The following is a 24614-nucleotide window of genomic DNA, read 5'->3' as shown; positions in this document are numbered from 1 at the left end:
TACCCCAGGCCCTAGCACAGTGCTTGGCACGTGGCACAGGCACAGTAAATTTCTGCTGAAGGAACCAGCGAATGGATACCCATAATCTTCAGGTCCCAGACTCCTCAGTGTACCCATAGTGGATGATGATGACAGATGCCCTTCCAGCTCTGACATTTTAAGATGCCACAGACTCTGCACCATTAAAATGTCAATTCACAGTGGGCCACTGGGAATGACGTAAGTCAGGGGATTATTACTATCTTAGTGCCTCTGGGACCATAATAGGCCTTCTTTGGTAGAGGGACACTGATTTCTTAAATGTCAGTGCCAGAAAGGAACTTACAGACAATGAAAGCACAGTCTCTTCATTTGTCAAGTAAGATATAAACCCTTAAATTTTATCATCCACTGACCACTGTCCCTTGCTACTGAGATACATTAAAAGTTACAGAGCACAGGACCATTCTTGCTGAGAGAGTCAAACCACCTTGTTCCACTGGTAAAAAATATTGCCTTTCTCTTGGGCCTGGTGTGAGTGCCCTGATGCTTGGTCAAATGTTCTGGCCATGACCTGTACTTTCTGGTACAAAAGAAGTAGAAGGGAAGGGATCATACCTTATGATTTTCACTGGAAGCCTTGAGGTTGGCAGAAAGGCTGATCTCAAAGAATTTTTGATGATACTGTCTTACACCTGATAGCAAAGGGAAACTGAGTTATTTAGAAAAGTTTACACCCACTCAAAATAGATATGGCTTAGTGCTCAGCTTTCGTTGTCCATCAGCAGAGTATAGAGGAAAAAGTCTGTGAAACTGAGTTGTCAAAGATTATTAGGAAGAAGAGATAAAAGACTAAAAGAAAAGGAAGAAGGAAAAGTTGAAAGTACAAGCTACTATCTGAGATTAATTTGAAACCCCAAGGTCCAAGGAAGAGAGAGTTTCCTCTTGGGCTCCATGCCTCCCTCCGCCAAGAATTTGGTATGTGACAACGTGCAAACTCCATCCTCTGTCTGGTCCTCTGTAAAATGAAAACGGTGGAGCAAATGGTCTTGAAGTAATTTCTAGAGTCCTGTTTATTTGTCGCTTTTTGATTCAAACCCACAGACAGATCCCCAAATAGAGCTGAGAACGGGCTCTGACATCCTTTCAGTTATGTGCCAGTTTATTCAAAATCAGTTGGGGATTTCGAAGCCTGATGGCCCAGAGTGACAGACTGAAATAACAGCCAGTAAAAAGCAGAGCTGCTTCTTTTTACTTAGGCAGTTAGCTCTGCATATAAAGTTCCCAATGACACCTGAACACCATCCCATTTTTTTTTCCACCAGAGCCTAAAGTCCAAAACACTTTGGATTAAAAAACCAATAATAAAAGCCCTTACATTTGTATATATGCCTTTTGAAGCTTATAAAGTGCTTTTTCTGATTTTATTTCATGTAAGTCTAACAAACAAATGTGAGAGTTATTATTCTTCTCAAATTGCCAGTGAGGAAACTAAGACTCTGAGGGATGAAGTGATTTGCCGAAGGTCACCTGGGGTGCCCATCAGCCCGTGTTTGTTTTCTTCTCCTTTCGGCATACTTCCTCTGCTCTGCTCTGCACCATGGGGACCTCCACCCTGCAGGTTACCCACCCTGTTGCTTCAGGGAAAGTTTGGCTAATGGGAATCTATGATAGAAGACTGGAGGTGAGGAGGGGAGAAGTGGCTGTTTCTCCTCTCTTTCTGTCTCCTGTGGTATCTTCGGCGAATGGCTTCGTGTGTTCTGTGCCTCCGGCTCCTGCCAAGTAAGCGCCCTGGCTTCTGGGATCTTGTAACACCACCTTCTCCTCTGTCCCTCCAGACCCAGGAGCAGCAGCATCTTCCTGCTGTTGCTAATCTCTGGTTCCTCACTATCCCCTGTTTGGCTTTGCAGCTCTTCTATCACCTGTGCATCCAATTCCTTATATTAAATTTCTTATTTTGAAAGATCTAGGGTGGTTTCCATTTCCTGGTTGGACCCAGTGCACGTCCCCTGACTGGGTAGTCACTACTATGAGGAGCTATAAGCATGGCAGAAATAGCTTGAGATAGCATATCATACTAGTGTATGTGTGTGCATCTCATTATTAAATGGTGAGAGGCTTTTCACCCAGGAACCGAGTTTATACAGCTTTAGGCCTTGAGATTCTAGCACAGCGCCTGGCACTCAGCAGACACCAGTACAGTAAATGTTTGTTGACCTTATATATTTGTTTGGTAAAACAAACCCAGCCAGAGTGGCTGTTTAGTTTATCTCTGTATCTCTACGTGTCTATTTAGACATAAGAATACAGGTCCTTCCAGTCTATACAGTGTACCCCAGTGAGCCATTCGGCCACACTCTACAAAGCCACACAGGGAACTGCATCATTTGCAATTTCTATGGGATATTTCTGACTTTGAACCATAGTAGTTATTTCAGATGGGAAGATATTAATGAGTTGAAACTTGGAAAAATATACAATTGACCAAAAAAGAAAGTGGATGAAAACCATGGGAAAACAGGAAAAAAGTTTTTTCTAATTATGTTAGTTTTCATATGCTTATATAGGCAGAGTTTAACTGAGTATAATGCTGGACTGGGATTGGAAGATTGGGTGTTTGTGTCAGCTCTGCCACTAACCAATTGTGTGGCCTTGGGCAAGTCATTTCTCTCTGGGCCTTGGTTTCCTTCTTGGTAAAATGAAGTAAGATTAAATGATCTCTTGCTAAAATATCCAATAGCTCATCAGTGACTAGAGAATCGAGCCCAAATTTATTGTCATATAAAATAAGAGCTCACCTAGTCTGACCCTAACTTACCTTTCTAGCCTCACCTCATTCACCAACCCTCTATGCTGCCTGCTTAGCCAGCTCCTTACAGACCTTGACCTTTAATCCTGTTTTCTCTACTTGCAATTCTCTTCTCTGCTCTCTTCACCTCACTACATGGTGTGACTCAGCTAAAATTTCCTTCCTTTTCACAGTGGTCTCATGTTCCCCTTCCTTATGGGATAAAAAGAATAAGATTCCTTGTCCTGAAGAGGCAATGTGGGGTGCTGGTTAAGAGAGTGGACTTTGGGGCCAGAATGAGTGTGTTTAAGCTCTGCCTGCAATTTACTAGCTGTGTGACATTTGGAAAGCTACTTGCTGACTATGCCTCAGTGTTTTCATCTGCAAAGTCCTGACCATAATAGCACCCACGTGAAATTTCTTATGTGGAAAGACCTAAAGTGATTCCCATCTTCCTGTTGGGCACAGACTAAATTACCTGGCTGGGGAATAATAACTAGGATGGGAGCCATAAACATGGCAGAAATGGACTAAGACAGTATATTAGATATATGAGTGTGTGCATTTCCTTATTAGGCAGAACAAGTATTTCCACTCTGATCTAAGCTTATATATTTTTGGACCTCTGGGCCTAAGCATAGTGATTGACATGGCAGGCACTAATGAAGGTTTGCTGAATTTAATCCTGACAAGGATTAAATTAGATAATATATTCTGTGCTTGGCAGTGTATGTGGCACACAGAGATGCTTGGTGATACAGCTGTTATGAATATTAACCACTATCTGTTCTCCACAAGGTTTTTACTTTCCTGTATTGCAGCAGTTATTACATTGTCTTATCATTCCATTTTTGGGCACGTCCATCCCTTTCATTAAACTGTGAGCTAGTCAAGACTGTTATTGACTGAATTGTGTACCCCCCAAATTGATATGCTGAAGTCTAAACCCTCACTATCTCAGAATGTGGCTATGTTTGGAGGTGAAGCCTTTGATGAGGTAATTAAGTTAAAATTAGTCCATTAGGGTAGAACCTAATCCAGTCTGACTGGTGTCCTTCTAAGAAGAGATTAGGACACACAGATAGACACCAGGGATGTGGGTATACAGAGGAAATATCATGTGGCGAAGCAGGAAGGTGGCCTTGGAGGAAGTCAACTCTGCCGGCACCTTGATCATGGATGGCCAGTTTCTAAAACTGTGAGAAAATATCTGTTGTTTAAAGCACATGGTCTGTGGTATTTGTGATGGCAGCCCTAGAAAACTAATACAGAGACTATGTTTTTATTCATTCATTCAACAGATATTTATGGAGCATCTATTACGTGCCAGGCACTGATCTGTGAAATAGGGTATAGAGTGCTGAGAAAACACGGAAAGAAAAAGAGCTTCTGCTCTCAGGAAACTTATAGCCTAGTGGGAGAGATGGACAATCAAAAGATCACATGAGTAGTGTGGTAAGAATGAGGGAGAGGTTGCTGTGCTCTGAGGGTGCGTGATGCTGGATGGGGGTGGGGGATGGTAAGAGAGGGCTGTTTAGTTGAATGTACTGTTTTATCCTCAGCACAGTTGCTGCAGTGCTGTGCTCACAGCTGATAACTGTAAATCTTAGTTGGCTTTTGTTGAAGGCTACAATCTCTCAATTCTCTACGTGGAATGACTAGAATTTTTAGCACCCAAGGAAAGAGAGCCCACAGGCCGATGCTGCCAAGTGTGACAGTTTATAGGGCCCCACGAAGCTGGGGCAGTAGAAGGACTGATGGATGAGAAGGATGAGGAAGTTGTTCTCATCTCAGCCCTGCCACAAGCCGGTGGTGTGGGGACCTACTACAATGCCCTTGTCTAGACCTCCGTTTCCTCATCTTCAGCAATGATGAGGCTGGGCTGGAGTAGTTCATCTCTAAGATCCCTTCCAGCTCTGTGAAATCTTTTCTGAAATCTAGTTCATATAAGACTAGTACTGAAAAGAGGAAGGAAAGGACAGAGGGAGGCAGGGATGGGGGAGGGAGAAGCGGAAAGAAGCTCCACCATTATTTGCTACGGGACTCTGGGCAAGAGGTTGCCCCTGATCTGAACCTCAGTTTCCTTTTTCTTAAAGTGAGGAAGTTATTTACGTTTAATATTCCTTTCAGTTCAGGAAGATTTTATAAGTCTGTGAGTATTTGGAATTCTTGAATCTTCCCTGAGCATTAATTTCAACAGGAAAACACCCTTGGGTTAAGAGTGTGCATTGAAGGTAACCCTGACGGCCTCTGTTTCCCTGTGCACTCCATTCAGTTGTGAACACTTACATTGGCTTATCTTTCAAACAGGAAGTTTTAGAAACACAACTCTTTACTAACCACAAATCTTAATAACTAGATCATCAACTAAGTCAATCCGCACTGAAGGAGGTCACAAAAAACATACAAAACTAAGGGTTGGTCTATAGATATTTCGTGGAAAGGAAGCAATGTCTTTTTTCCAACTACTCGCAGTGAGAAACAGTTACTCCAGGTACCTTAAAAGCCAGGTTCTATCAGAATGGTTTGCACAGAAAATAGATCAATTAGAAAAAAATTAAATTGTCATTGTCCAACAATAGGGAGTTGCTTAAACTACTTTTGATACATCCATATGAAACTTTATGCAGCACAGAAAATAGTGTTTAAAAAGATTGTTTTAATTTGTATGGAAATATGTTAACATAAATGTTTCAGACATTACATGAAATTTCTAAAAATCTTAAAAAAAAAGATTGTTTTATAACATGTGGAAATACAGTATAGAGATAAATTAAAAAGCAGGATATAAACCAGAACTTAGAATAATCTTAATTTTTAAATATATACTATATATCATATATATGTATACACATAGAAAAAAAAACCTGAAAAAAGAAATAATCCAAAATATTAACAGAAGTAAAATCCAGAAGGGGGAAGTATGAGTGATTTTTATTTGCTTCTTTATACTATTCTGCATATTCAAATTTCCTTCAGTATGTACTCATTTGTTTGTTTAGTCTGCTGAATATTTAGAAATATTCAGCAAATATTTCTTATGTATCAACTATGAGCCAGCTGTGTCGTCGAGACTAAAGACAGAAGTAAATCCCAGCTCTCCCGCAGCATACCCTCTGGTGAGTGGACACAGATAATAAAGAAAAATAAGTAAACGTGCAAGATGATGCAGATGGTGGTCCATGCTGTCAGTGCCTCCAACCAAGGGGATGGGAAGGAGAATGCGTGGGGTCCTGCATCAGCCTTGGTCAGGGAAGGCAACCCTGAGGTGGTGTCTTTAAACTTGAGACTGAACAGCACAAAGAAGTCTGATCTGGGAGAAGAGCATTCCAGTCAGAGGGAACAGCAAGGTTGCAGGGACCTGTCCACACATAGGCTTGGGAAGAAGTTTGACTTCCTACTTTAGCTGCAGCGGGGGCCACAGAGAGCTTTCCCATGGGGAATGACAAGGTTGCACGCCCCTCAGACAGATGACTCTGGCTGCAGAGTGGAGAGAGGCTCCTGCTGATAGAGGCAGAGTAAAGCAAAGAGACCTACTACGAGACATGTTTTCTTATAATTTGCCAATTCTGTGACATCAGTTTCCACTACTGTAAAATAAGGCAGTAGGGCAAGGTCAGTGATTTCTAAGAGCCCTTCAGTATTTAAAAAATAAAAGCATTATTATTTTGTACACCTTTTTAAAAAGTGTGTAAGCTTCTTAAACCCAGGGCCTAAGTCTTACTCTGCTCCTCTTTTGATTCCCTGCATGCTGCCTGGCACCTCACAGGACTGAATGAAGGGACGTGCTGTGGGCTGGTATCACTTGAGGTGCATCATTACTTCCCAACCTGAGTTTCCGCTGTGCTTCTGTGGGCTCACCTGCTGAAGCCTTTATCCTGAAAGTAACAGGGAGCCACTGAAGGCTTTTCAGCAAAGGTTGAGTTCTGTGTGTTAGAAAATTCACACTGACAGTGATGAAGGGGGTCTGGAGTGGTCCACAAGCAGAAGAAGCACAGAGACAGAGAGACACGTTGCTTCCTTGAGAATCCCCCTGGGCTGTGATACTGAGACCTGCCTGTGGGAAAAGGGCACCTCACCTGCACAAAACCACCTCGACAGGGGGCTCTCACACACTGGGAGAAAGTGCGAGATTCGGCCTATTTATAGTTGGGGGAAATGAGGCACAAAGAGACAAGTGGCTCATATGCCAAGGATTTCTGGCTTCAGGGCCTCTACTCAGCTAAGCTAATGTGAAGCCAGGCTGCACTTAGCATGTCATGGGGCGGGAGGGCTTTTGCTTGTGCCAGAACAGAAGGGAGCATCAGGGGCTGGGGCAGGGTAGGGAAGGGGGAAGACACGAATCCTGGGCAGAAGCGGTGACAAATGTTCCAATACCTTCATTTTGACACTCCCATAATCCAAGAAGGGCTAAAATTGGCTGTAGAGCTTGTATTACGAAACCAGAGCAGGTCAAACAAAAGAAATAAGCAAAACTTGAGTCAGCCGGATGATAATCCTTGTGGTGAGCATGCAAATCCAAGCGAAAATAGATCAGAGACATTTTCCCAAGAGACACAGAACTTGGAGATCCTGGAAACAAACCCATCACGTGAAAGATGGGGAGGCAAAGGAGGGAAGGGAGGTTAGCATCACACCCTGGAGAAGGAGACAAACTTTGCTGGCAGAGCCAGGGCTGGGACTCGAACCCAGCTCTCCCCATTCTGAGGTCAGAGCTCACATCACTCCTTCAAAACTAATTATGGGTCTAACGTTTTATTTGCCAAACCTACTGATAGGCAAAAGAGCAGGAGGCAGTTAAAGTGATTTCAAAGCACCCTGTGTATACTCAGTGTGGCCATGCGCACACGCACACACGCACAGAGCTTTAGTTTGGCGAAATCTTTCTTTAAGTACTCTGGACTAATTAAATACCTGCATTCACTGCCCCAAATCAAAGGCACAGCTCATGGGACCTAGAAGCTATCCTAGTCCAGCCCTTTTATTTTATAGACAAGAACTGGAATCCAGAATGGATGAAGTTGCAGTCACTTAAGCCAAGAACCAGGGCACGCTGCCCCTGAGTTCAGTGCTCTTTCTAGCCCTGGCCCTAGCACCACAGGCAGGAAAAGTGTAACCTTTAATACACATGCATTACTTTATGTTCTTCAGCATGGATTCTCAAAAGGAAGGTGTTGGAGACAATTTCCAGTGTATTACTTTGACTGGGGCCTGAAATCTTGGCACACTGATTAGTGAATTCCAGGAGAAGGCTTTTAACTTCTTTAGAAGTTTTTACCATGATGATAACAATCACAGTCTTCCATTAAATAAACATTTATTGAATGTCCACTATGTACCAGTCACTCTGCTGGGTCATTTATGTACTTTTAATCTCTTAATTTTCATAGTACTATGATACAGGTGTCATCATTCCTGTTTTGTTTTTTTTTTTCCCCCACAGTGGGGAATACAGTTTGGAAAGTTTAAACATTTTGTCCAGGTCATAGACTCAGGAAGCACAGAGCTGGGATTTGACCCTCTGTTGTCTTTTATTATGCTGAGCACCTTAGATATGAAGTGATCTGTACTACACCATGGATACTGAATGGGGCAGTCTCATAGTCCTAGAGGTGTATGAGGCTGGGTTTCTCCAGATCCCATGTTTTTCTGGGCTGCTAAGTTCAGCTGTGAGCTCTATGCTACATCTCAGGTTTATAAGCCACTCCCAGAGGCTCAGAGTGGGGTCTCCGACAGCCAGGACCCAAGGTAGCTGGGCTGGGCTATGAAGAGGCCCAGACCAGAGCAAAGATCATTAACTTGTGAGGACTAATCTCCTAGAAGGATTTGGCTTATAGATGTGAAAGGAACATAGTAACAGTGACTCCAGGATGGATGGACTCAGACGGCAGAAAGCATATAGATCATGGGACAAAGTTTTTGTTTTTTAAAAAAATTTTATTTATTTATTTATTTTTGGGTGTGTTGGGTCTTCGTTTCTGTACGTAGGCTTTCTCTAGTTGCGGCGAGCGGGGGCCACTCTTCATTGCGGTGCGCGGGCCTCTCACTGTCGCAGCCTCCCTTGTTGCGGAGCCCAAGCTCCAGACGCGCAGGCTCAGTAGTTGTGGCTCACGGGCCTAGTTGCTCCTCGGCATGTGGGATCTTCCCAGACCGGGGCTCGAACCCGTGTCCCTTGCATTGGCAGGCAGATTCTCAACCACTGTGCTACCAGAGAAGCCCTTTGGGACAAAGTTTTAAAGAAAGGTTTGCTGTTCTGTGTTTTATGTAAATAAAACTTCCATAACAGACCCGGAGAATTTCCTACACATAACAAGAATTTCCTCTAACGTCCCTGATGGCATTTTTGTTTCTGCTTTAATGTCTCCAGGAACAGGGAGCTCGTTACCTTTCAGACTCTTGTAATTGTTAGAAAGTTCTAGTCTTCAAACTAGGTCAAAAATCTGTCTCCCAGATGTGTTCATGCATTGGGTCCAGATCTGCCCTTCGGTTTACAAAGACTAAATCTGCTTCCTTCCTACTCAGCAAGACTTTGGATATTTGAAGACAACATTTATTTTTTATATCAGCATTCCCCAAAGCGCGCTGAGCAGAGTAGTAAGTTTTCACAGTGTTAATAGGTGTCCTCTATAAAACAAACATATCAAAACAAACAGACAGAAGCCCATAAATAGCACTCTGTGGGCATGCTGGGTTAAATCAGGTCAACCAGATATGCTTCCTGCAAGGCTGCTCAGGACGTTTACTACGCTGATGCAGAGTATGGAGTCCAAAGTGGAAACGCTGGGCATGCAGTGTTTCCCAAACTTTCAACCTCCCAGATTTTTTAATCTCAAAACCCTTTTTTTCCCCCAGTATACCTTTTACTATTTTCCATATATACTTTTAGAAACTCTGTTTGGAAAATGCTTCCCTACACAAGTCTAGGTTCTTACTCTTTTCTCCAAGCTAAAAAGCCAGGCTCCTTCAACTATTCATTTTCAGACAAAGTGTTGGGTTTCCTCACAGTCTTCCCTCTGGTTCTCTACTAGGGCTGTCAGTTTAAAATACAGGATGCCCAGTTAAACTTGAATTTCAGATAAACAATGAATAATTTTTTTGGTATGAGCATGTTCTATGCAAAATTTGGGACATACTTATATGAAAAAGAATTCGTTGCTTATCTGAAAGTGGATGTCCTGTATTTTTATCTGCTGAATCTGGCAAACCTAGAAGGGCCCCGAATGCCCTTCTTCCCTTGAAAAATGTGGCCCTCAGAGCTGGGCACATTATTTCAGATGTGGACCAAGACAGAGACAATTGATAACTTTGTGAGCCACCATCAACTCCGATTTTCCCAGAGACATTTTTAAAGGGATGATAGAAATATTTTTTGTAGATGATTAGAGGCCAATCTGAGACTGATCCAGATATCTTTCTGGATCTACTGGCAAAATGCAGAAGCCGATTTCCCATCCCTCACTCCTGTTCATAAGTATACTTAAGTTTCTCTGGTGTGAGTATTAGGGAACTCGATCCAAATACCATTTATAATTCCCTTTTCGTTGTCCGTCTTCTCCATTAGACCGTAAGAAACTAAAACAACAGTGACCAACCATGTCTACCTCAGTCATGGCTGTATCCCTGGTAGTTAGTACAGGTTCTGGCATATAGAAGTCTTCAAACATCTTTTGAATGAATGAATGAGCAAATTAGTCACACATTGCTTAGAAAGCTAAGTAAACCAGATAAGCTTACACTCTGAGAAGAGATGGCCAACAGGAGCTTTCCTTGTGGTTGGATTTGTCATCCACTCCAAGCTTTCCCAGATCCATTAAATACAGTTAACCTGTGCTGAAGGCACCTCTATTGGAAGATATGTGTGTAAAATAAGAACACCTAATTGCTCTGACTAAAATAATTTCAACCCAACACAAGCCATTTTCAAGAAATGGAAATATTTCCTGGAGCCTGCAATTTTTATCGAGGTGTGGAACTTGGCCCTTAAAAGAAGGCTGGGCTGTGGCCCAATGTGTGTGGGATTGGGGCAGCAAATCCCACTGGGTCTTCCCACAGGAACGTCCTGATCCAAGAGGAATTGGGCAGAGTGAACAAGGACAGCCTCAGTGGAGCCCTAAGTTGCCAGCAGGGCATGTATGGGAAGCCGGACATGTGATTCCATAGCTCTGACTTGGTGAAAGTGCATCTGGTGACTGTCATGAGGAACCCAGAAGGCTTGGAGCTTCTGCTCTAAGCCATAGTTGATAGATCTGGGCCCTGCCTACTCCGAGCTTAAGCTCACACAATCTCGGGGCTTGTCAGTATTGAAAGCATCCTGGGGACTGTCCCTGGAGCTGGCAGTCACTTATCTGCTGCTTGGCAGCTGTGGCTTCTGTGCTGGGGAGTGTTAACCGTAAAATTTTAAGTTAAAATGCAGCAGAAAGCAGGAAAATACAGTGAGAAGAGTCCTGGGTCCTAGGAGGGTAGCAGAGTGTGAACAAACTTTTTTTTCTTCATATTCCATATGAGTATGAAGACCGAAGTTTAAGTCCCAGCCCTGCCATGTCTTAGTGCCATGCCCTTAAGCAGGTTTTGAACCTCAATCTTTTTATCTGTGAAATGCGAACAACCATGTTGACCTCAGAGTTGTGAGGATTAGAGAAGATGGCATATAAAAAAGCCCTTTGTAAACTGCTAAGTGCTGGATCAATGTGAGGGATTTGCTACAACAGTAGCCCCATGAGCATAGTGCTGTGGCCTTCAGTCCTTGATGCATCTGGTACTTTGCTGCTGTGATAGCATAAAAGAACCACCCAACTGAAAGAAAAGAAGGATGTTCCTTACACAGCCTGAAGCAAAATAAAAAGAGCTTCAAATTACATTATATAATTCCTTTTAATTATGGAGGAAAACATTTTGCAAGCACATATTTGAAAACATAAAATGTCAGTGGGTAGGAGTCTTTAGAATATATACATAAAAAATCACTTGGGAACATCCTTAAGACCCTAAGATGTAAGGTTCTAGGTGAGCCTTTAATTCTGCATGAATGTTTCTGTTGATCTCCCTGGAGCCTGTCACTGCCTCTGGTCAAGGCCTTTGCTGCCTTTGCTGGTAAACAGAAGCAAAACTACAAGTGTCGTTCTAGTTCATTTGAGAGAAAATAATGCAGGGTATTGTGGCTGATAATTACTTGCTACTTCCTCTGCTGTGGGATGGTACACCCACTGGGGGAAAATTTGTATGTGTAGATATGTATGTACATGTGTTTTCTGTGCCAGGGCAATAAGGGACACCTCGTCAGACATCTTGCCTTGAAAAGGCTTTCTTTCCTGGCTTTCTCTTTTTCTTCCTCCAGTGTCACGTTTCACACAGTGGTTAGTTATGGAGCACATTACTTCGAGTCCCATCGCAATCCCCATCAGGACCCACAGACCTCTGATTGTGGATCCTTATGTTAATATCTTGGTATAGCTGACTCTGTGCAAAAATTACTTCAGGCCTGGAGCTGGGCAGAGGCTCTGCTTATAAAGTTCTGGGGGGGCACAAGGCAATCTTTATGCAACCTGACCTGCCCACCCTCCCCTCCTTGCCTGGGCCAAGAATCGTGAACGATCCTGTTCTGGAAGAAACCCCACCTTGCCACTGAGTGCTCTGAGCCAAGAGAAGGGGGAGCAGAGCTGGAGGCACAGGCATGAGGCCAAGCCACAAAGCCCAAAGCTCCAAAGTCAGAGGGTTCAGATCTGATACACCATTTGCCTTGTCCCTGCACCATGGACTGGCTTAGTTAGGCCTGATGGTACCTGGCAAGGAAGGTGTTTCCCTGCCTCCTAATGCCCACTGGATTTATATGTACCATGAATATAAACATATAAGAGTATGTTCACAGAGGCAGAGTTTGCAAGTGAATACTTATATGTAAGTGTGCATTTTAGGAAAACATACACAAGTGTACATAGGAACACATGTGTGCACTTACCTATGTGAGAATGCTTTTGTATGGACAAGCATATCTTCAGAGAGTCTTTTAAAATATACATCTGATCTCTGCCGTAAACATATCAATGGCTTTTAAATGCTTTTAGGATAAAGAGCCAAAACCTAATGCAGCTTATAAGGCCCTTTATGTGTGGCCCTGCTATGCTCCCTCTCTCTGTACACCTTCTCTACACTGATCTTTGCTTAGTCCTTCTTATGCGTGAGGTTTCCTTTCACCACAGGACCTTTATACATGCTTTTCTCCCTGAATGGTATGTTTTTCCCTTCTCTCCTTTTCTAGAAATTACTTAGTCATCCTTCAGCTCTCAGTTGAAACCTTACTTCTATGGGGGAACCTTTACAAACCTCTCAGAATTAGTCAGATTCCCTCAAAACACTCTGAATCTCTACATAGAAATTGCCACAGTTAAAAATCTGTCTTCATTAAAAAAGAAACTTATCCCTCCCATTACACAAACTCAGTAAGGGCAGAGATAAACTGTTTTTGTTCACTCACCGATCTTCAGCACGTAACAATTCCTGCCACTTAATAAGAACTCAACAGACATGTATTGAATCAGGGGTGTATACATTTACCTAGGAAGAAGGGCCAGTATAGGAACTTGTGTGCCTGTGTGTACTTAGGTAGCGGTGGGACCATGATTACATGACATGGCATATTTTCTCATTTGGAGAACACGAAAGTGTGCTTAGGAATACCCGTGTGTATTTATCTAAGGGAGAGTGTGTAGGTTGAGTACATCTGTGTCCTGTACGTGTGAACATATTCATATGGGAGTATACACAAAAGAACATAGATGTGTCCGTACATCTAAGTGAAAATGTATGTGTATATACTTGTGTTGATATAGGTGTAGGCATCAATGTAAAAGTCTGTGTGTGTTATGTGTGTTTATTTGGGTATGTGCATATATGGAAGTGTATGTATATGTATGAATCATCCTGCAGCTGGGTGGGTCCTCCTTCAGATTTCTAAGTAGGAGGGTTTATGTAAATTAGGCAAATTGATTCAGATAGACTTTAGTATGATTTGACTTAATCATAGCAGAGTGTCCAGGAGGAAGGAGCACTGGACTAAGAGTCCATCCCTGCAGCAGAATCCTTTTTTCTTCCTGTGCTGCTATTTCTTGGTCTACATGCAGAGGGTTCAGGACAATGAGACAGTGATGCTGTTGTGGAGGTACAACTGTGTAGATGCCGTGTTGTCACAAAACACATTTTAAGTCAAGTGTCTAATTGCTCAATGCACTTTATTACCACCTTCGTCTTTCATAGTAACTTTTTATCATTTATAAATTATATTCGTCTACATTGTTCTATTTGATAACACAGGGAAATTAGGATTCTGTTTATTTGACAGAATGGTTATTTTTGTGAATGTATGCAGATGTACAGGATCAATTTTTACAAGCCTACATTTTGTGCTCTTGAGCAGGAAGAGTGGGCAGGGGAAGACAGTGAGATCCCTAGGTCCCCAAATTGCCATCCTAGGAGCACCTGCATCACAGTCCTCTGGGGGAAGTAGTGACAAAATGCAGATTGCTGGCCCCCAACCACAGTCCTGTTAGAATCTCAGGGAAGGGGGTCAGGAATGTGTATTTTCTCAGCGCAGATCATTTTTGGCCTTTGTAAGGCTTGGGACCCACTGCAATAACAACATAATGTCAAAAGACTCACTACCTAAACCAACAACACAATTTTATAGAAAGAAATTTCTAAGGCTGCCCACCTCAGGCCCTCGAGATTGACCCTTGGTTCTCTTAGGTTGAGGAGGCTAGGTGAGCATCTGGATTTATAGAAAGACACTGTGGGAACTAAAACAAGAAAGGAAGTCTGACAGGCTTATTGTTGCAATACATATTGTGAGAACTGTGAATCTCTCTCAAACAAAACAATAAAAACCCAGCAGATTGTCAGGGTTGACTGTAGTATTTAGAGACATCTAGTAGAATTTTTATAAAGAGAAATGCCAGGCAGTCGCATAGAGACAGAATTGTCTAAAAATGAAGGAATCTCCCCAACAGCAGTTGTGGCTTCTGGGCACAAGGCCTGAGGCTGCAACGCCAATATGGTGTGGTAGAAAAGAAAGCAAGCAGGGATTACCTAGGACTCCAGTTCTGCTTCGTCATGGATGTTGCCGTTATGATTTCAAAAACCGTTTTCTCTTCCTGGAGAAATGAATACATGCAGAAACTCCAGTCTTTCCCTCATAGCACTAGAAAAATAATAATAAAACAAGCCACGAGAGATGGTCATCTCCAGGTCCTTGTGTTACCTTGCCACTGACGTTGCCTCTTGGAATCTGGGGTCTCTTAGTACACTAAGGGTGTATGCACTCTCTCAGTGCCCCTCCTACCCTGATATTCTCTGTTGTGGAGACTCGGATGCAGACACAGACCTGGGCAGAGAAATGGAAAGAGCACCCCATTTCCAGCTGTCAGGAGCCTCCTGACCCTAAAGCAGTGACTTGACTCGGCACAAACCCATGTGCCGTTAGCAGGCGCCTCCCTCTGCTTCCTTCCTGGCCTTGGCGGGGGAAGATCACTCAAACTGTGCCTGAATAATGGTGAAAGAGTGTGCTCCCAGCTCTCAGCACAGATTCTAAATGCAGATTCTCCCAACTCTCAGTCTGGTTTCCTAGCTGATACTTAGCCACCGCCTACCTAGAGGGCATAGGCTTGCCCCTTCGTTCCAAGGCTCAGAAATCCATCAGACCTCTCTGAAAAGAGTCCCTGGAGAATAAAATAAAATGCACCCCTTAAAAATCTCCTCTCATCATCGTCTCCCTCCTACTTTCTTACCTGATCCCCAGCAGGAGGAAATATTGCCTATCTTAATGGTAAAGCACATGGGCTCTGGCTCAGAATGCATGGGTTTTACTGAAGTATGGTCTGTAATCTTCAGCAACTTAGTTGATCCCTTCGAGTCTCAGTTTCTTGATTTCTAAGATAGGGACAAACATAATAGTACCTATTTTGTAGGGTTGCTCTGAGTACTAAATGAGATCATGCATGAGAATTGCCAAGTACAAGGCCTAGTTCATGGTAAGTACACTGTGTTTATTAGCCATCATGATCACAGCAAGTGCTCTATGGAGTGGAAACCTGCTGTTGCACTTTTCAAATGGTAGGTATTGGTCACTATAAAACTTGATTAGACTTATTTTAACACAAGTTGACAGGCTGGGTCAGAGGCACTTAACAATGCAGAAAGAACCCTGCCCTGGAAGTTTGGTGGTTAGTTTCTCATGCTCTGAAAGCAGATCAGAGCCCGTGAAAGGAGCTTTCAAAGAGACAAGTACAGCATAGAAACATCTTTTTCAACCACCAGTAACAGGAGAGGGAGCATTCTGTTTAATTTACAAAATTTATCTCTGTAACCTTGTTCCTCAAAATGTGGTCCTTGGAAAAATCCATGGGAACATGCTAAAATGCAGATTCTTAGGCCCCAGCTCAGATTTCCCAATCCAGATGCTCTGGAAATGATGATTCTTTTGTACTCCTAAAGTCTAAAAACTGCTAAATACTCTGCCAGGCTAGTAGCAATTACGATATCTGGATCATATTATATATAAAACATATTCAAGGAGGCATTTGTTAAAGTGTTATCAGTGGGTACAAAATTGTATGAATAATAATCATGTATGAATAGTCTAATTCTGTTTTTATTTAAAAATATATTTCTACCCATAGCCATGCTTAGGACAAAGGCTGAAAGTATATACATCACATTTAACAATGGCTGTCTCTAGGTGGTAATGTTGTATGTGATTTATCTCATTTTGTGCTTTCGTATATTTTTAAGTGTTTTACAATGAGTTCTGTTACCTTTTTTTTTTTTTTTTTCTGCGGTATGTGGGCCTCTCACTGTTGTGGCCTCTCCCATTGCGGAGCACAGGCTCCGGACACGCAGGCTCAGCGGCCATGGCTCACGGGCCCAGCTGCTCCACGGCATGTGGGATCTTCCTGGACCGGGGTATGAACCCGTGTCCCCTGCATCGGCAGGTGGACTCTCAACCACTGTGCCACCTCTATTACCTTTTGAACAAGGTAAAAATGTGCTTTTAAAATAAGAGCCATCCAGCCAAATGTGCAGCACTGAAGACTTCCTGAAATCTTACAGAGTTTTGGAGAAAGAAGGAAAGAAGGAAATGCAGGACTTACGTAAACCAAACCATCTCTGCTCAGAGATGATTAAACAGGTCTAGAGAAGGGAAGTGACCTGCCTGAGGTTGCCCAGTGATTAGGGGTAGGCTATACAGTTCCCAAGTCTTCAGGACCTTAGGCCAGAGGGCTTTGAAGTGCTCCCTGTGCTGGCCAGGGACCTGCCTCCCTTCCTTTCCGTCCTGTGAGGGTGACGGAAAGACCACGGGAAGTGCAGTGATTCTGAGTGTGGAGAAGGATGTAATAGACTTTGCAGAGAGGACTTTTCAGCTTTCATTATTTTCTCTGTGGGAGTTAGTAGGTCATTTGCAAAAGGCATGGGAAGAGCAGCTGATGAAAAGGTCTAATAGTTTGGAAAACTGCTTAACCGTATTGCTCTATTTCTGGATTTCCCCCCATGGCCAAGGACTGTTGAGATCCTGATTTTCCCCAGAGGTTTCCTGGTTAGGAATGTAGTGAAACCTCTGAAATCCCAAGGAATTGGGGAGAAGGCCAGCTGGAGTTAGGGAATGGTCTGAATACTTTTTAAGAACATTTAGGTCTGTTGTTTTCAAGGACATAGAATCACAGATTTGGAAGGTTAGTCCAGGCCCTGCTCAGTGTAGGGACCCCTTGTGCTTCATCCCACACAGAGCTTTATTTGGACTTCTCTTGAATGCTTCCAATGAAAGGAGACTCACTACTCTGATAGAGAACCTGTTTCACTCTCAGAAAAGTTTTCTTTCCTCTGAGCTGGAATCTATCTTCCTGTAATGTTCTACTTGCCTTCTGGTATTCATCTAAAACAGATATGCTCCTTTTTCCCAGATGGTCCTTAAATATTTGAAGGCAGTTATCATGTACCAAGTAGTCCTTCACAGCATTCTCTTCTGCAAGCTGACCACCCCCAGTACCTTAAACCATTATTTATATGACAAATGTCATCAACTCTAATTAGAAACAAACTGTTGTCTCTAATTAGCCTCTTAATTAACAGCTATATAAATTCAGAGCTAAGCAGAGCTTAGAGACCACCTGCACTAGCCTCATTATTCTACAGATGAGCAAACTGAGGTCCACTGAGAAAACAGGAAAACTGCCTTACCCAACTAGAGAGAGAGAGACAGAGAGAGAGGAGAGGCAGAGTTGAGACCTGAAATCTAGTTGCATGAATCCCAGTCCAGGCCTCTTTTCGCCTCACCCGGCCTCGCATTATTCGTGAGACGCAAGAATTTCTCAAGTTCTTGAAAGTGGCTGGGAAGTTTGTTCTCTTAGGTATTTCAAAAATTCCTCCTTAAAATTATATTTGCTCTCTCTGTGAAGTAGGGATTAGCATAGGGCTGAATTTAGTGGAGGTTATACTGTCAATGGAAAGCATCCTTCAAAGTGTATTAAGTCTCATTGCTCTCTGCTGTCAGAAGTTCATCTCCATTGCCCTAAATGCTAGCTCAAAATGGCCAGCACATGTATAGGGCCACCTAGGCCTGCCAAATTTTCCATAAGGTCCAGATACCTGCTCAATGTAGGAGACCTTCCCAACTCTGGAACCAGAAAATGAATTTGCCAGGACGTGAAGCAGGCTGTGTTTCTGCTTTACCCTGTGCTTGTTTTAAAGTTTCGTATCCTCTTTTCAGTCTGGACTGATTCTCTGATGAAAAGACAAAGCAAAGACTCAGAGAAGCAAACTAGACACTTCAGTGATTGGTTTCCTTTCCCAGTCCACAGCAAACTCTGCAGTCACATGCTTCCAGGGGAACATTCCTCCCTGCCCCAATCCACAGCAGTCTCCCTCTTCTCTCAACAAGGTATTGCATTTCCAGTTTTTACACTTGTTCTGGCATGGATTATAAATTGCCTCATGCTGCTCCCTGGTTTCCATGTGTGCAGGAATCACTGCACCTGGGTTCCAGTCCTAACTCTGCAACTAGCTGGCTGTGTGGCTTTGGAAGGTGACAACCCTTCTGAAACTCAGTTCCCTCATTTGTTAGATGAGGACAGTTTTGCTACCTACCTCATAAGACTGTCAAGGTCACATAATGCCTAAAAGGTGCCTAGCACAGTCCCTAACATTTAGTAAGACTTTAGAAAAGATATCTATGTAGTATTATTAATATTATGCTCCAGACTTCAGAGACAGAGACCTGTATTTTTCTCCTGCTGCGCTCAGTAGTTGTAAATACCCCGATTGATCCTGGTCTAGTCTTCTTTTGGCAGTAGATACATCAGAAACATTCTAAGCGTCGTGTAATGACAGTTCCTATTTCCCAGCTCCCTTTTCCCCAGATTCCCTCTCTCAATAATGATCTCAGTGGGGAGGCCCACCCTGTCCTGCCACTTTGCACACCTGTCAGCTTGCATCTCAGCATAAGGTTCTCATTTGACAGACTCTGAGAACTTGCTGTCCAGGCAAAGACAACTTTATGATGATGAATCCAACACAAACCTTATGTAAGCAACCTGTCAGCAAACAGAGGGACAGGGAGACGCTGACCAATGCCCACCCCCAAAAGAAACAAAGCAGAACAAAAGGAGAGAGAAAGCAAGGAGTTGAGATAGGCCTAAAATGCTCTTGCTTGTCAAAACCCTTAAAACTGGTCAATGTTCTTATATTTAAAGTATTCCCAAATGAACATGAATTAGGCTAAACTCCCTTTTAGCTGAGAGTCTGTGAACTAACATTCATAGCAGAGTTCTAAACTGAAATTACATTAAAATGCATCTCTAAGCAAAAGAGTATATATACAACATTGTTTATTAATAATATTTATTGTCCATGGGACTTAACAAATGATGACGGAAAAGTTTCCAGCTTTTTTTTCTTTTAAATAAGACTGGGAAATTTCTACCTGGAGTGGCTTGAAATCCCTTCAGGTCATAAAGAGTTAAGGAATCTCCCAATTTCCCTAAATGCTGAGGATATCCTAGTGAACTCTTGCCGAGAAAAAGGAATAATTCTTTCTTTTGTCCCTATCGCAGATTATTTGTTTATTGCCTGCGTTTTGTATTAAGGACGCGAAAGAACTAAAAATATCTGCTGAAATGAATTTGTTAATGTGACAACCCCAGGGAAAAGCTTCCGCAATTGAGGGTGAGGGCAGAATTCAATGACAATGTGGTGGAGAGCATACACCAATTCCTGGTATGACAGCCAGGTTTGCTGGCTTTAGCCCCATCTCTGACATCCTTGGCTTCTTACTTTGGGCAGGTCATCCCCCCTCACAGGCTTTTGGTCTCTTTGGATGTCAAATGCTTTCTATGCTTTCTCTGCAAGTCTGATATCCCATGAGGCTATGAGGAGTGTGAAGATTAGCTGGAGAAGCTGCCTGCATCTCTGAGTGCAGGGCCCAGAGCAGGAGAAGAATGTGATAATAGGTATGAAAGCCCTTGGAGAAAAAGCAAAGGGCTAAAGGGCTCACGCTCTCCAAAGCTCGATGGCACATTCTAGAAACATGGGCAGCTAACTTTCTCTTGAGAGCTCAGGACTCACCCAGAAACACCCCATCACTGAGCTGACAGGAAGCAGAGGAGACTAATGCTTTTCTGGTTGGGGACCATGGCTGGGACAGAGGGAAGAAAGGAGTGGAGTCAGCTTCATGAGCGAGTGAAATGGCAATGAACCCTGCAGGCTGATCCTCTCCAGGCTGCCGTTGCCAAGGAGGATGATCCACTTGGTCAAACCTGGGCCAAGCTGTGGCTCAGACACACAGGCAAAAATAGAAAGGGGGTGGTAGAGGAAATGTGTTTACTTTTGTGATTTTTCCCTTACGTGCCTCTTAACACTATTATAATCTCTCCACAAACAGGCAGTAACTGCTCACAGTCCTCGCCTTCATTGATAAACCCTCCAAAACAATTCATGTCTCACAGGCAGTATGTGGGCAGCTGGAGAATCAGCTTGGCAGGCAGCGTGATGGAGTAGAAAGAGTACTGGCCCGGGGTCTGTCACTAACTGGGTGAACCGTGAGAAATTCCTCTCTGACGCTCTGCACAATGAAGTGGTTACATTAGGCAGAATCTAAAAATCTGTTTAGATTTTTGAAGTTTCTAACTGTAGTTCTCAGCCAGGGGTAATTTCATTCCTCAAGGGAAGGGTACTTGGCAATGACTGGAGACATTTTTGGTTGTCACAACTCAGGGGATGCACTGGCATCTAGTGAGTAGAGACCAGGGATGCTGCTGAACATCTGACAATGTATAGGACAGCCCTTCACAATGGAGAATTATCTGGTTAAAAATGTTAATAGTGCGAGGTTGAGAAATTTCGATTTGTACTGAAGTGACTAGAGTCACAGGGAGAGGGGAAAAAAGGGACAGCAGTTCAAAGGAGGAGGGGTCAAACCCTGTTTCTAGGTCATGAGGTATTCACCAGTTAAGTGTTTCCCAGCTTTTCTCCCTATAACCCACGACCTTTTCATTTCCCTTGGAATTACCGGGCTATGTTTGAGTAGCTTTTTCACAAGAACTTTCTTATCCTTAAAATGCCAAGCCCTGATGCAGTACAAAGATCTCTACTGTAAGACACAGCAAAGATAAAAATATAAGCAGCTACAAAACAAGTAGAACTGGAAGGTGGGCGGTGGGGGCACATGATGGGACACAACAGATGCCCTTAACTCCGTTTCCATGAGTCAGTGTTTCTGATGTTACAACACAAGAATAATACCCGTAGGAAGAGCAAGATGAGCTGTGCTCAGGGCGGGCAGAACTGATGTGGGGGCACCAGCGTCAGGAGAGATACAGGTTTACAACAGCAGATTCAAAGGCAAATGAACAGGTTAAGCAATCAGTGCATGTCATTCCACATTAAGTCACTGGGAAGTTATTGCAAATAGTTACCTGCGGTTTTCAGTGGGGGAGGCAGCCACACTCCAGTCAAGGGGTTTTGGAGAAACAGGTGCAATTAAGTCATGGTCAAACAATTTATTTACTGTAAACTTTAGACTTTGCTCAGGAAAACAACCAAAGCTGCCCCTCAAATCCCTGCCTACAACACCCCGTTTGAGCAACTAAGAGGGGCGGGGAGAGTCCACGTTCACAGCAAAAGGTCCGAGAGACTCGAGTTTGTCCAGTCCAAGGGTGCAGGAAGGAAGGTCTCCTTCAGATACAAATTACCAGCAGCAATATATTACCCCTAATACTTGATCAATGAGGTAGATATGCGGGAAAAGTCATTAAAACATAGCAGCCCCAGGTCCTCTGAGACTGAAGCCCTTCAGACATAAACTTACAAGTTCCATGCAAAGAGGAACTGAACTGTACAAGAAACAATCACTCAAATACGTTTTCTCTTTTTTACAACTTAAAAAAATAAAAAGGCAGAAGGATATCCTTCCTCCTGCACATCTCTATACAAGTTTATTCTAAATTTATTACACTCAAGTTAAATAGTCTGTTTAGTGTTTTGTTGGGTGGGGGGAGAAGGGGTCTTAAAAAGTAGAAAAAGCGCATTACAGCAGTGAGTCATTTGTACTACAGTTCCTCCCTTGCGAATCAGTGTTATCATTGGGCACAGTACCTTGCCGGTTCACAAAGTCTTCCGTGCCTTGGAGATCCTCACACAGCAGTTCATTGTCTTTCTCCTCCCCCAGGTGATATCCACTCTGTTCCCCTGGGTAGTCAGTTCTGCCATTGCTGTTGCTGGAGTAGCCATCCCCAGAGGCCTTTAAGGAAGACTTGCGCCAGCACAGGAGCTCCTGGAAGGCAATCCTGAAATCTGGGCTCCGGCAGTAGATCAGGGGATTGAAAGCAGAGTTGACATAGCCCACCCAGTTTAGAAGGATGTAAACTTCCTTAGGGATGAGGTTATCCTGGATCACGTGCACAATGTTGACAATGAAGAAGGGCAGCCAGCACAGGGTGAAAGTGCCCATGATAATGCCTAAAGTCTTGAGGGCTTTGTGTTCCTTCAAGCAGAACTTGGAGGCCCTGCGTTGTCCGGGCCCGCTCCGCCCATCCTGCTCCACTTGGCTGATGTTCTGGGCATGGAAGCGGCCCTCAGATTTGTCGATCTTCTGGAGCTGCCTTTTGGCTACCTGGAAGACCTTGGAGTAGACGAAGACCATGACCACCAGGGGCAAGTAGAAGGACACAATGGAGGAGGCAATGGCATAGGCTTGGTTCGTGAAGAAGTCACAGCAGGTCTCCTTGGCATAGCAGTTGATGGCTTCCTGGTGGGTGGCCCGGTACCAGTGCATCTGAATGGGCAAGAAGGAGGTAAGGCCGGACACGACCCACACCATCAAAACGACCACCCGGGCCTTATTCTTGGTCAGCAGGCACTGATACTTGAAGGGTGATGTGATGGCAAGGTAGCGATCCACGGCGATCACGCACAGGGTCTCAATGCTGGCTGTGACGCACAACACGTCAATGGAAGTCCAAAACTCACACCAGAAGTTGCCAAAAGCCCACATTTTCATGAGGATGTGGCAGGCCCCAAAGGGCACCACCGCCAGGCCCATGACCAGGTCAGCACAGGCCAGGGAGGTGATGAAGTAGTTGGTGACCGTCTGCAGACGCTCGAACTTGGCGATGGCTGTGATGACCAGCACGTTTCCAAACACGATGGCCAGGACGATAAGCGACATGACGATGCCCATGCCTACCACCCACGCCTCGTCCCGTTCCTGTGTGACGTCTTGGTCCGGTGCGTGGCTTCCGTTGGGCGCCAGCAAAAAGACGCTGCGGTTCCCGGGCTGCCCCATGGCGCGCAAGCTGGCAGGTGAGCGCACGGGCGGCCAGCGCACCAGCCGCCCCTCAGCGAGCGGACCTCCGGCGGGGCGCTGCGGGCAGCAAGCGGGCACCTGGAAGCCTCATTCAGCGGCCGTGGGGTGGGTGTGGTGGGGGCGCGTGGTGTTCTCAGCTCCGGGGGTGCTCTGGGCTCGCGGTGCCAGTCAGTCCCAGCCTGCGCTCTGGAGAAACAGCCTCGGAGTGCGCGCTGCCCGTTATGGGCACAGGGCTTTAGGGGAACTGCCTTCCCCGTGACGTGCTGGAACTTTTGACCAATAGCGTGTGCGGGAAGCCCCGAAGGGGCAAGGCCCTCCGCCCCTTCCCTCCTCTCTCTCCCGCCCCCTCCTGGGGGTGGCCTGGGCGGGGCCCCCCCACCCCCCACCCCCCACCCCGGCGGGGCCCCCCCACCCCCCACCCCCCACCCCCCACCGCCGCTCCCGGCGGGCGGGCGGGCGGGCGAGCCGGCCGCCGCTCCCTCCCGGCTCCCTTGGCTGGCGCCGAGGGCTGAAGCTGGGGCTGGCGTGCTTACCAGCCAACCCAGGAGGTGCTGGTTCTTCCGTGGCTGCTACCTGTCTGCGCGGGGCGCCTGTGCGGCCTGAGATCTCGGAGCAGAGGGCGGTAGACGGGCCTTCCTTCCCGTTCGGAGATAGATGAGAGCGCCCACCGAGACACGCACCGTGTACCCCAACAGTCATGCACAGACTTACACGGAACTGGAGCCACAGACACTCATACACCCGTACAGCGCACCGACAAGTGCGCGCGCAAGCACAGAAGCCGACCGGCACAAAGTCACCCCTGTCCAACACAGAGACACGGCCGGGGGCAAACCAGGAGGACCCAGAAGCACAAAGACATGGGCACACACACAAAAAGAAGTATGTAAACAACATGCAGACACCCACTTGGAGGCAAGCAGTGCTCCACAGCTAAGGACCTCCCGTCCAGGTACTCCAAACTCCTCAGCCCTGCATCCCGGACATCCACTCCCTCTTCCCCAA

The 24614-nt window shown here is 44.8% G+C and overlaps 1 protein-coding gene across 3 annotated transcripts; it reads right to left on the bottom strand.

Moving 5' to 3' along the window:
• Window positions 1-967: 967 nt before the first annotated feature.
• Window positions 968-23949, bottom strand: ADRB2 (adrenoceptor beta 2). Of its 3 annotated transcripts, none has more exons than XM_089909486.1 (2): window positions 22400-23948; window positions 968-14957 (listed from the first exon to the last, which is right to left on the bottom strand). In XM_089909486.1, exons 1-2 carry the CDS (start codon window positions 23586-23588, stop codon window positions 14950-14952), a joined length of 1197 nt encoding a protein of 398 aa, XP_089765612.1. In that variant the 5' UTR covers window positions 23589-23948; the 3' UTR covers window positions 968-14949. The 3 variants fall into 3 exon arrangements, with proteins under 3 accessions (XP_089765612.1, XP_022445752.1, XP_089765613.1); XM_022590044.3 differs by having other exon boundaries at window positions 7497-8985; XM_089909487.1 differs by lacking the exon at window positions 968-14957 and adding an exon at window positions 16521-20267 and having other exon boundaries at window positions 22400-23949.
• Window positions 23950-24614: the final 665 nt, after the last annotated feature.

The sequence above is a fragment of the Delphinapterus leucas genome, chromosome 3 (assembly GCF_059928025.1).
Source record: "Delphinapterus leucas isolate spDelLeu-1000000601 "Yukka" chromosome 3, BTC_Dleu_Yukka2, whole genome shotgun sequence".
NCBI lineage: Eukaryota > Metazoa > Chordata > Mammalia > Artiodactyla > Monodontidae > Delphinapterus > Delphinapterus leucas.
The sequence above is the reverse complement of the archived record's forward strand: the minus strand, read 5'-3'. Positions and strand labels throughout refer to the sequence as shown.

Bases quoted from the DNA above. Each gene is read 5' to 3' on its own strand.
- ADRB2 (XM_089909487.1), bottom strand. From the start codon at position 23,588: ATGGGGCAGCCCGGGAACCGCAGCGTCTTTTTGCTGGCGCCCAACGGA. The intron at 20,268-22,399 runs GTACTGTGCCCA...TTTTTCTCCAAG, and splicing joins AGACTTTGTGAACCGGCAAG to GGCTTTCATACCTATTATCA.